Source organism: Oncorhynchus mykiss, chromosome 6, assembly GCF_013265735.2.
Source record: "Oncorhynchus mykiss isolate Arlee chromosome 6, USDA_OmykA_1.1, whole genome shotgun sequence".
Classification (NCBI taxonomy): Eukaryota; Metazoa; Chordata; class Actinopteri; order Salmoniformes; family Salmonidae; genus Oncorhynchus; species Oncorhynchus mykiss.
In genome coordinates, this window is record NC_048570.1 from 67,758,086 (window position 1) to 67,770,318 (window position 12,233).

The 12,233-nt window shown below is 44.6% G+C and overlaps 1 protein-coding gene across 5 annotated transcripts; it reads right to left on the bottom strand.

Annotated features, from left to right (window-relative positions):
* Positions 1 to 1,350: 1,350 nt before the first annotated feature.
* LOC110526407 (ataxin-1-like) lies at positions 1,351 to 11,831 on the bottom strand. Of its 5 annotated transcripts, XR_005052207.1 has the most exons (4): positions 11,497 to 11,640; positions 8,660 to 9,789; positions 6,087 to 8,187; positions 1,351 to 6,053 (listed from the first exon to the last, which is right to left on the bottom strand). XR_005052207.1 is itself a non-coding variant. In XM_036980773.1 (3 exons), the coding sequence occupies exons 2-3, from the start codon at positions 9,650 to 9,652 to the stop codon at positions 6,793 to 6,795; spliced, it is 2,388 nt and encodes a 795-aa protein (XP_036836668.1). In that variant the 5' UTR covers positions 9,653 to 9,789; positions 11,747 to 11,831; the 3' UTR covers positions 1,351 to 6,792. The 5 variants fall into 5 exon arrangements, 4 of the variants coding, with proteins under 4 accessions (XP_036836668.1, XP_021463045.1, XP_021463046.1 ...); XM_036980773.1 differs by lacking the exon at positions 11,497 to 11,640 and adding an exon at positions 11,747 to 11,831 and having other exon boundaries at positions 1,351 to 8,187; XM_021607370.2 differs by having other exon boundaries at positions 1,351 to 8,187.
* Between the last annotated feature and the right edge of the window lie 402 nt (positions 11,832 to 12,233).

Below are 12,233 nucleotides of genomic sequence, written 5' to 3' on the forward strand. Positions count from 1 at the left end.
AAACACCAGGAGAGTGCCAAGAGGGGTCAATACAACAAGAGTGAACTGATCCACCTTTGCAGCTACAGAAAAACGGGGAAACTGGGTCACTTGGAAGCATCATTCCATTAACACATTGTACAGACCTTAAGGCGTTATTGACAAGCTTGATAATAGCCATACAAAACATTATCTCTACAAACATGCACAACTGTCAAGTGATTGTTTCATTGGGTTTTGTGTTGTTTAGCGCTAATAATTAAAAACTTCAATTAACCAACCGTTAATTTTATAATACTATAAAGGATGGCAAATTAGTGCAATTTTCTTTCTTGAATAAAATTGTAATCAAAAACGTACAGGTCAAATGTTTCCCCTTTCTTACGATGGTTAAGTCAAGAGAAGAACCTAGAAAACTGCTGAAGTAGCACTTTCACGCTCCGAGCAGAAGTCTGAGAACGATGCTAGTCTGACTAACAGAAGGCGTGCTGCTAATGTGCCTGTCCACTTGACTGTCTGCTGAGAGTCAGAGTGGTCATACAGCCACTACCACATACTGTGTTCAAGACAGAGAGGAAGAGGTAAATAAACAGGAGGCACTGCTTTGCACCTAGAATGGTTGTCCCAGACCAGAATACTGAGTTTGATACACATGTTGTGTAGCATGGCAAAGGGAGGAGAGGAGGTGGTAAGACACAGAAGTGCTGTTTGTGCATGTGAGGAGTTATGTTAATAATATTTTACTGAAGTAAGAATATCTGGAGGAAAGAGTGTGTTGATGAGCAGTGGGGTGTTCCAGGAAGCAGGATCATTACCTTAGCCAGTTAACTTTGATAGGCAGCCAAACAAATCTCTTGATTTTCATTGAGAAAACTAAACCCAAATATGGATTGTTGGTTGTCAAGTCAATTATACCATTACCACTTTCAAGTTGATAATTCTCGAAAAAAATGCAGGTATTTACGTTTTTGGGGGGACCGTTAGCTGGCTAACTCATTGATCCTGCTTTCTGGAACAGCCCCCAGGGAGGTGGGACATGAGATGCAACCCATTCACAAAACATTTGACAACAGTGCACAGACACAGGCAGGCTGTTGACAGTGTCCTTTTTCAGAGCATCTGCACTCTCCACACCATCTCCTATAAAATGTGAGACAGGCCCAGCTGAGAGCCCTTGGTAAGGCAGTGGATTTTGGAGAGTAAAAGTTCACCAAAGAGAAGACTCTGACCCTACAGGGCTGAATACACACCGTAACATTCATACCATATCTAAACAAGGTATTGCTACACGTGACCAAGAGAGATCGTAAGGCCAAAATCTAACTGGATTTCCATGCACATAATTTGCATATCAGCACAAATCCATAGATGTCAATGACAGATTTACATCAAAATTTGAGTTACACATGCATACCCATCTCTAGTTATGATTTGGCCCGTACTGCTTGGCAGCGGAAGGTGGAGGTAATAGGCTGAACTGACTGGAACAAAACACTGTGCTGAACTTAGGTTAGTGACAACTAAGGGTCTGAACAAAAACCTAACAAAATAAATCCACTATATTCAGACACCTAAGAGTGGGCACTGATAAGCAATAGTACTCAGAGAGATCAGTGTACAATGACTGCATCAGCCACCTTTTTAAATAGATTACAAACCTGTCCTACCCCGTAGAAGGTACACTTGGACACTGAAGAGCAGAATACTTCAGAGTTTACTGCATAGCACATGCTTATACTACATGACGTTTTCAGGTATTCTGTGTAACTGTATTGCTTATAGCATAAAAAATTTAACAAAACGTGATCACTGTAAAAAAAATGAATTAATAAGTATTGAGAGGTTTAGGGTTAAACGTCTACTGCTCCACTGTGGAAAATCATCCAGCTCATCTCTGTATGGCATTTGACCACTACCGTATTTAAAAACATTGATATTTCAACAAAATGTCAAATTGGTTGTCATGACGGTATCAAATGGTATGTGACTCTGCCCTGATCAGGCCTAACGGACCTCCCCTCTCCCTCTCCTTGTTGTTGAAGGCGGTCAGAGGTTTTATCCTCAGTGAACTGTGAGTCCTTGGGGGCTCCACTCAACAGAAATGTTGTGGAGGCAGTAGGGTTGGAAGGGGTGTATGAACTAGATTTGACACAGCCATCTATAAATAGTGTGGATGAGGGACTCCAGTCCATTAGAAGGCATTGGGTGTCATCACACACAATCACCAGTCTTCACCTCAGAGCTCAAAGACCAGGATACAGGTACAGACAGGCCAGCTGAGAGATGCTCTAACACACCTTCTCACACAGTATCGGTGAGCCTGGGATATTAATGCTTGGATCTGTGTTGGAGCACATCTTGTGACACAGGTGATATCAAAACAAATACACATTTACAGACAGGACTATCGGTTCAGAAGTGACCAGAGACATTAAAACTAGACAAAACAGAGGTGAAATGTCTTTCTGACAAGAGCATTAACATTTAAGAATAAAAAAATAACTGGAATTACCATAAGCTAATGGGAATATCTGGCTGCTTTTTGGAATGACATATCAAACTAAATGTCTGTCTGCTTTATGGAATGACATATCAAACTAAATGTCTGTCTGCTTTATGGAATGACATATCAAACTAAATGTCTGTCTGCTTTATGGAATGACATATCAAACTAAATGTCTGTCTGCTTTATGGAATGACATATCAAACTGAATGTCTGTCTGCTTTATGGAATGACATATCAAACTAAATGTCTGTCTGCTTTATGGAATGACATATCAAACTAAATGTCTGTCTGCTTTATGGAATGACATATCAAACTAAATGTCTGTCTGCTTTATGGAATGGCATATCAAACTGAATGTCTGTCTGCTTTATGGAATGACATATCAAACTAAATGTCTGTCTGCTTTATGGAATGACATATCAAACTAAATGTCTGTCTGCTTTATGGAATGGCATATCAAACTGAATGTCTGTCTGCTTTATGGAATGGCATATCAAACTGAATGTCTGTCTGCTTTATGGAATGACATATCAAACTAAATGTCTGTCTGCTTTATGGAATGGCATATCAAACTAAATGTCTGTCTGCTTTATGGAATGACATATCAAACTAAATGTCTGTCTGCTTTATGGAATGACATATCAAACTAAATGTCTGTCTGCTTTATGGAATGGCATATCAAACTAAATGTCTGTCTGCTTTATGGAATGGCATATCAAACTAAATGTCTGTCTGCTTTATGGAATGACATATCAAACTAAATGTCTGTCTGCTTTATGGAATGACATATCAAACTGAATGTCTGTCTGCTTTATGGAATGACATATCAAACTAAATGTCTGTCTGCTTTATGGAATGACATATCAAACTAAATGTCTGTCTGCTTTATGGAATGACATATCAAACTAAATGTCTGTCTGCTTTATGGAATGGCATATCAAACTAAATGTCTGTCTGCTTTATGGAATGACATATCAAACTAAATGTCTGTCTGCTTTATGGAATGACATATCAAACTAAATGTCTGTCTGCTTTATGGAATGGCATATCAAACTAAATGTCTGTCTGCTTTATGGAATGGCATATCAAACTAAATGTCTGTCTGCTTTATGGAATGACATATCAAACTGAATGTCTGTCTGCTTTATGGAATGACATATCAAACTAAATGTCTGTGTGATTTTTACATCTGCTCTAATTGCACTTCATCTTGATTTCATCCACTTGAAGTTTCTGTGACTAAAATCTGTGTCCGAAAAAGGAAACTGCAGCATTTTTTCTTGGCTAATTTGTAAACAGCGTCAACCATGCAAGTTAGCTTCTCTATTGCCAAAACACCCTTAAGAATACTTTAAAAGAAATAATGTAATAACTACAAAAACATTTGTAATTCCCATTACAAGGTCAGTGTGAATCAACAGGTGAAGTTTTCTATGTGCAATACAAGACAATCTTAAGGTCCACTGGAAATAATATTGCCATGGACAAAATAAAACAATTCTACATGTACACAAGTAGATCAAAAGACAAAGGAGAGGACAAAACAGAGGACAGTTAAGATGCTCACCACTGATTTGGAGTCAAGCCTCTCTGGGAGATGCACTTGAATAAAACCATATAGGGTAACCATACAGGGTAACCATATATGGTAACCATATAGGGAAACTATATAAAACCATGTAGGGTAACCATATAGGGAAACTATATAAAACCATGTAGGGTAACCATATAGGGAAACTATATAAAACCATGTAGGGTAACCATATAGGGAAACTATATAAAACCCATATATGGTAACCATATAGGGAAACTATATAAAACCATATATGGTAACCATATAGGGAAACTATATAAAACCATATATGGTAACCATATAGGGAAACTATATAAAACCATATAGGGTAACCATAAAAAAAACATATAGGGTAACCATAAAAAAACCATATAGGGTAACCATAAAAAAAACATATAGGGTAACCATATAGGGTAACCATAAAAAACCCATATAGGGTAACCATATAAAACCATAATGAATACTATCAGTGAGGATCAGAGCCTGAACCACCAGTCCATCAAAAATGAGACTATTCTCTCCAGAGGAAATGCCTGGTTTTTGAAAACAAATTATTTTCAAAAGACTGGCTTTGATTGTGAATCTGTAATAACCATACAAAGAACAAAACATTTCAGAGACAAATTGTGCATCACCTTTGAAAAGCAGGAACGTTTCGGGTCAGGGTTAAAGATAGTATTAGGTCTGATACGCAAGATTTTAATATAAAAACAATAACAAAATACACAGAAAACCCCAAATAAACAGAAAAGCCACTATTGCTTTGATTTTGGTAACTGAGCAAGGATTGACTAGACTCATATACCCATTTCACACAGTCGTGTAAGCTGACCTGGCCAGATAACATATCTAGTGCCATCCTGCTTTTAAACGAGCAGAGGCACATAGCTAGCTAGCCATGAACAACCTAAACCAGACTGGGAAATGGCAGGATAACCTTAAACCAATTATATATACTGGAAAGCAAGCCAAAAGATCCCCCCAGTTTGTGTTGAGACAATAGTGTGAAAAAGGTATGAAGCAGGGCCAACTCCATCCCCTCCAACACACACAGGGCTCCCCCTCATAGGCCCAGCTGAACTGAAAGAGATTATATGGGGGCCAACATGGCTCTATGAAGGCAGGGTCCCACTCTTTGGCCCTCACCGTCCACGACGGGCTGCAGCCAGTACTGCTCCATGCAGGCTTCATTCCCACAGGCGACATTAGTGGAGCAGCCCGTGCCTCCAGTAGTGGTACCTACAAATACAGTGACAGTAAACAGTCACCAGTCAGGCAGAGGAATGCTGAGAGGTATAGCAGGCAGGAAGGGCTGCATTCGGGAAGATGAGTGTTGTTTTGTCTTGTGGTCACTGATAATCACTATGATACTGGAATGCATGATCTCTTTTGGTTTCTTTCGAAGGGAAAACTGACATGTAACCGTGGCACAAAGTGGGGTTGGGGTGTAAAATGAAAAACGGGGAAGCGTGGTTGGTGCGTTACGAAAGGAGTGAGCGGTTTCCTAGGTTCTGATTGGTTGATTGAAGGAGCTGATTGAAAGACCTCTAAGGCTGCCTGCCCTCCTCTCAGACCCTATCTCAGCAGACTGGGCCCTACGAGGAGAGGCAGGGAGATGAGGGAGAGCGTCTGTGCCTTAGTAGAAGTCCTCTGCTCCTACTAGAGAAGCACACTAAGTTACGATGACACACATCAAGAGTCTGCATCAAGAGAACCAACATCATTAGAGGGAAAAGCATATATGTGCCGATGCCAGCAATTCAGCACCGCAAGTGCACCTTTAGTCTTTTTTTCTTTTTGGGAGAACGCTTTTGAAGGTAACAGACCAAAATAGAAATGTGGGGGGAGACAGAGCATAATAGGATAGCTATGTTCTTGTCACTGTGTCAGACCCTGTTGTCTGTCTACCAGACATGAGCTATATATTCTCCCCAGTCTTGGGTTTCCAGAGGAGATGGTTTGGTCAAAGAGAGAAAGTCCAGTGAATGCGATCACCTCTGATAAGGATGGTTCTGAGGGTTGGTTCACCTCTGATAAGGATGGTTCTGAGGGTTGGTTCACCTCTGATAAGGATGGTTCTGAGGGTTGGCTCACCTCTGATAAGGATGGTTCTGAGGGTTGGTTCACCTCTGATAAGGATGGTTCTGAGGGTTGGTTCACCTCTGATAAGGATGGTTCTGAGGGTTGGCTCACCTCTGATAAGGATGGTTCTGAGGGTTGGTTCACCTCTGATAAGGATGGTTCTGAGGGTTGGTTCACCTCTAATAAGGATGGTTCTGAGAGGTTGGTTCACCTCTAATAAGGATGGTTCTGAGGGTTGGTTCACCTCTAATAAGGATGGTTCTGAGAGGTTGGTTCACCTCTGATAAGGATGGTTTTGAGAGGTTGGTATTTCAGAAGGAAGATGCAGTCTGAAGACTTTGGTAGGTGATTCACCAGCTACATACACTCCCTGCTTCTGCATCTGCTCCCTGTCAGCCTGGGAGAGCAGAGACCCAATCTCCTGATCACTGGACCAGGAGCTGTCCTGACTGACTGACAGGCAAATAGAGCGGACCTGACCAGCCACCAGACCAGGTAGTTCCCCTGAAAACAAAAAACTTGTAATCTTAATAGGTGTGCAAAATATCAAACATTCAGAGGCTACATTCCCACTCTTTTTCCCCTTTCCCCCTCTCTGATGCTTTCACTCCTCTGACAGTCTCTTCTGTGGTGTGGACTGCCATGGTTGGTGCTACTTCCCAGCATTAGAGCGCCCCTCGATGGACAGTTTGACCTCCTGTGGGATGAAGGAGGGTCGAGAGGAGCCAGAGGGGCCCAGCTGAGGGTGTGCCCCTTCCTCTACCTTCATGTACCTCTGAAGGCCGGGGGCGGACCAGCGCCTCTGAGACGCGCTCGACACTGTCGACACCACTCCCAACCCCGCCCCTGGACGAGCAGAACCCTCCGTGTGCAAATAGTAACTGCTCTGGCTCCTAGTTTGCTCTGCTGAAGTCCTATTTGGTCTGGTGGGCATCTCACTCTGCACAACACCCCCTAGTTGCATGGGCTCCTCTTTATCCCCCCTCTCCCTCTGGACGCGTTCCATCCTGAAGTGAGGCTGTTGCCTGGGCTGCTGGGGGGCAGGGGGCCCCATGGGCTGGCCGATGGCCCCTGGTGTGGAGTTGACTTTGGTGGAAGTCCTGGCTTGGGTCTGCTGCTGCTGCTGTTGTTGTTGCTGCTGCTGCTGCAGGGGCTGTTTCTGTTGCTGGGGTGGCTGCTGCAGAGTGATGGACACACACACGTCTCCTACCTGCAAGTGGTGGCAGGCCAGGCCATAGAGCTGGGCCGTGCACTCTGGGCTGCAGGAGGACCAGCCCTGGCCAAACACAAAGAAGGGGTGTTCCGGGGGCACGTCGATGGTCACCTTGCTCTGCTGCTCGCCCACTGTGAAGTGCAGCGCCACCAGGCCGGGTCTCTGCTGGCTGGTCCTGATGTCCACCACCATGCTGGAGTCGATCTTCAGCCCCCCGCTCACCTCAGCACTCCGCACAAAATCCTGAGTCTGCAGGTCCTCTACACGCTTCAGCTCCCCCGTGGCCAGCTGGATGATGGCCCCCTTCATGAAATGGGAGGGATTGGAGGGGGCAGGGGTGGGCGCCGGGGCCAGGGCCTGCGTGAGGGCTGCCGCGACAGGAACAGAAATAGGCTGCTGCTCCACGGCGGCCAGTTCCACCACAGCCCTGTCTGGGAGGCACACTCTGGCTGGAGACTCAGAGGCTTTAGAGTAGGTGGTGGGGGAGGCTATGGTGACAGCAGGTGTGTCGTCATTGGTCCGGCTGGGGTAGTGCTGGGGTGGCTGTTGATGTTGATGATAGTCTAAGGGGACCAGGACTGTCTGTCCATTGGCCAAGATGACCGCGTGGCCTGGCTGCACTGCCTGCTGTTGATGGGCCGTCACCCTGGGGTCTCCATACACCACAGGGTGGATCGCGTATGCTGTCCGGCCAGTACTCTCCCCTGCCTCCCCATGAGCCTCTCTGCCTCTCTGGGAGCCCTGGGATAGGTTCAGGGGACCAAAGGACACCTCTTTGCGCCCTCCACTCACACCTTGGACAGGAGAGGCTAGGCGACCAACAACCTGCTGAACCTTGAGGATGACAAAAGACACATCTTAACACATTTCAATCAACCTTTTCAGATTTAAAATGTAATAAATGGTTGTGTCTGAGAAAAAAAGACTTGAGTTTTGTCCTCCTGTACCTCCTCTCAACCACCATTATTAAGCCTCAGAAACCAGTGGTTTCCTATCAACTCTAGTCGAGACCACAAGCCAGAGCATTTTTAGTCTTTCCTTGAAGCAGCAGGCAGTGTGTGGATGTGACTGGTTGCCCAATGATCAGCACACCCTCAAGTAATAAAGGAAGGAAGTGGAGGGGAACATGGATATTGTGCAACTGTCACAGCAGACACTATAAAAAGTCAAGTGCACTAAATAAAGTCTGAATTTTGGACAATTCAAAATCAAAACTCTCCTTATTCGAAAACAATTTGAAAATAAAACATTTATTTAAATGTAAATATGTGCGTGTAAGTTACTACAACAAAACCTTGAGTCTTACCTCCAGGTCAGTGTCTGGGGTGCTGCGCTGCCCAGGCGAAGCCCTCTCGCCCAGCCTTCGGCTCTTCAGGCTCCTGTCCTGTGCGTGCTCCAGTGCTACAGAGGCGGATGCTGCCTGCAGCAGCCTTGCATTCCTGGCATTGTAGTCCTGGAGCATCTCCCTGGCTGCCTGCTCCCTCTCCCCCCCATTCACCTCCCTATCCCTGTCTGTCTCCTGCTCCCCGCTGTAGGGGTCCCTGGGGGCAGGCGCAGCCCTGGTGCCCTGAGGGTGGTAAAAGACAGGCACTCCCCGAGGACTGAGCTCTGCGGCGGGCAGCGGGCCCAGGTGCTGGGCAGCCTGTTCCGAGGTCAGCATCAGCGGGACCCCTCCGGAAGACCCCACTTTGGCAAAGGCATGGGCAGATACATGGGTCTGGGTAGGAGGGGAGACCAACCCCTCCTGGATGACTGACTGGTAGGGGACCAGGTGGGGCTGGGAGAGGGCAACTGAGGGGGAGATCAGGGTGCTGGGAACAAAGCCAGGGGGGACTGCATAAGGGACTGCACCATATGGAGAGACAAACTGGAAAGAGGAGTGGGGGATCTGGGCATAGCCTAGAGGGGGATAGGAGATACCTGGATGATGCTGTAGGAGAGATGAGGGGACAGTGTAAGCTGGAGAGATATGGCTTAACACTGGGTGTAGATTGGTCTGGGAGTAGGAGACAGAAGGGAGAGCCACCCTATAGAGCATGCTGTACTGGTCAACAGGCAGCCCTTGGAGGCCCTCAGCACTCTCTACTCCATAGTGTAGACCAGGCTGAGCATGCAGCCACTCCTCTGCTGTGCCACCTCCCTGAGTGTCACTACCGACCCCTGAGCTCTGAGTGGAGGGCACTTCCTCCCCCCCTCCCCCTCCCACCCCACCAGTAGCACTACTGCTACTGGTGCTGTTGTTGAGATCCCTCTTCTTGGGAGGCAGGCACTCCTGATTGCGCTCGTGACCCGGCTTCATGGCGGTGCCGTGTGGTCTTGTCTGGGCGTGAAATGCTCTTTACTGTACAGCACGGGGAGTGGAGCCCGTTGGCCAGGCAGTCAGCACCACAGGAACCAGCTCTGAGAACCTGCAGCTGACCTCGTCCACCGCCTCACCTAGAAACACAGAGAGAGACAGTGTGACCAGCCGCCAGACGACCCCAACGATTCACCTTAACATACTACATCAACACATACTAGACCCACGTCACAAGCCAGGCTTAGAGTGCCAAGATGTTTGAGAGAGATAGTAGGAAATGAAAGGAAACTTGTGTTTTCAGACCTAGACACAGGAGATCCACAAAATGATGGACACAAACAAACAGAATTTCAGTTAAAGATGCACTATGCAGAAATCGCTCCGCAATTTACTGATTGCTAAAATTCTAATAGCTCGCCTTATTTCAGTTTGGTGACAAAACAAGCAAGTACAGTATAGAGAATCATTGTACCTTCTAAACCGCTTTGAAGTATATGTTCCATAACCAAAAATATTGTATATTCAGCTGTTTGAAGCTGGTGTACAAAACCTAAAGTAAAAGATGCAAAAACAAATAGAAATAGAGCACATAGAACACATCTACCGCTTCTTAGACTTGCTTTCAATGAGAATGACAGATCTATAACACACGTCTATGTGAATTTTGTCAGGTCGCCCAAAAAGCTACATATTGCAGCTTTTAACTCTGGATATTATTTCCTTGAATAATTAGGCCTATTTGCCATCATGTGATGACAGGAGTTGAGAAAACCAACAGTACCATAAAGATCAGGCACACACTTCAACTCATTTATGGTCTACGCCATATTGCTTTCTCCCCATGGCAACAAGTTATGTTACAGGCTGAACTGTATGACATAGTGAATCACAGCACAAGAGGAAGAGGGGGAGTGAGTAAGAGAGTAATGGAGAGACTTCTCTACACCTCAGCTGCTGCAACCAGAAATGCTTTCAGATTACTCAGAACCATTTTTTTCAGCTAGCCTAATTATATTGTCTTGTCCCATGACACGGCTGTGTATTAGTAGGAAGCCAGGCGAGGGAAACGTAAGGGTGAAGAAGACAGATGAGATTGTTAAACACCTACACAACAAACCCTCTTCCACCCACACACATCCTCCCTTTCTTTATAAAACCTTATATAAAACGTGCTAAATGACCAACATTCATATCACATGCCTCACTTTCCATGTGAAGAGGAGCGCAGGACACTTGATATTTTCATAAATTTAGTGCTAACATTTCCCCCAATATAACCAATCTTTGACATGTCCATGAAGAAATTAGCGTTATTCGCTACAGTAGGCCTATTTGGTGAAGGATGCTGTTGTCATCTTCTTTGAATAGGAGCAATGATCGAAGGCATAGATCATGTTGTCATTCGCAACGTAAAACATTGGACAAACTGCACTATAACTTAACATGTTCACATCTGATATCAAATTGATTAAGCTCTCTTGATAGTTCTATAGCTAAAACTGAAATTTGAGTTGGGATGGAAGTAAAAAGTAGCAATCTAGTTGGGTGTTTCCTCATGTCATTCAAACAAGCTTGAGAATACTCATACTGGCTACAAAACATGATCAAATAATTGGATGACAATTACCTACTGTTGTGTGCACAGTTAGAAAAGTAAACTTTCGTGGGATGAAAATAATAGTGAAGTGAGAAGGCCAAGCAACGTCAGAATTTATGGCTTGACATCAGCGAACACTAGTAATGGCTTGCTAGCTAGCTAGCTGGATTGCCATTTATCACCTGTTATTATCGGTCAAATATAGTATCTCCAGACGCCACGACTTCCTGTCTTCTCGTGCACTTACCTCCAAATATCATTGTGGATATGCCTCGACTGCCTTAAGCTTTCGGAACAGTTAATATGATAAAGAAATATGGATGAAATCAGGGCTGATTAGTCGAGCCCATTTCAGAGGCCAGCAGACGAAAACCCAGTGGCGCTCCTAGATGACGTCAGACATAGTAAATTCGATTTCCTGGATGATTTTGAGGCATATAAATCCGATAATTGTCATAAATTTGAGCTTCATAGCCAATAAAAATATGCATGTTTACCTTCTGCTAGGAATACTTGATTTGCCATTTTCCCCCCGAATGTCTGCATGCACAGTTATCTATTTCCCTTTAGAACACACATTGCCTTGTTCCTCTCTAAATGGCAATCCTCAGGCAATGAAAACGGGTGGTATTTTAGCCATTATGGGTATCTCCTTGAGATTCGTTAGGAGGTGCTTGAAATACGAATGCAGTCATTTCTCAGATTTACAGTACCGGTATATTATTGTGACGTGTTGTTTTTGCAATTTTCCCGGTTGATGCTCCGAATTTACAGCAGGGGGTGCTGGTGGCATGCTTATTGATATACGTTAGAGTGTACAGTAGCTTTGCATTTTCTTATCCATACACTGACTGTAGTATGATTTGGTTTGAATGTAATCAGACCTGTATATAGCATGGTTAATATATTATTTTGAATAGCATGGGAATATTTTCAGTTTCCCTCAAATCTGTGTTGCAGACATTGCTAATCGTCTCATTTTGA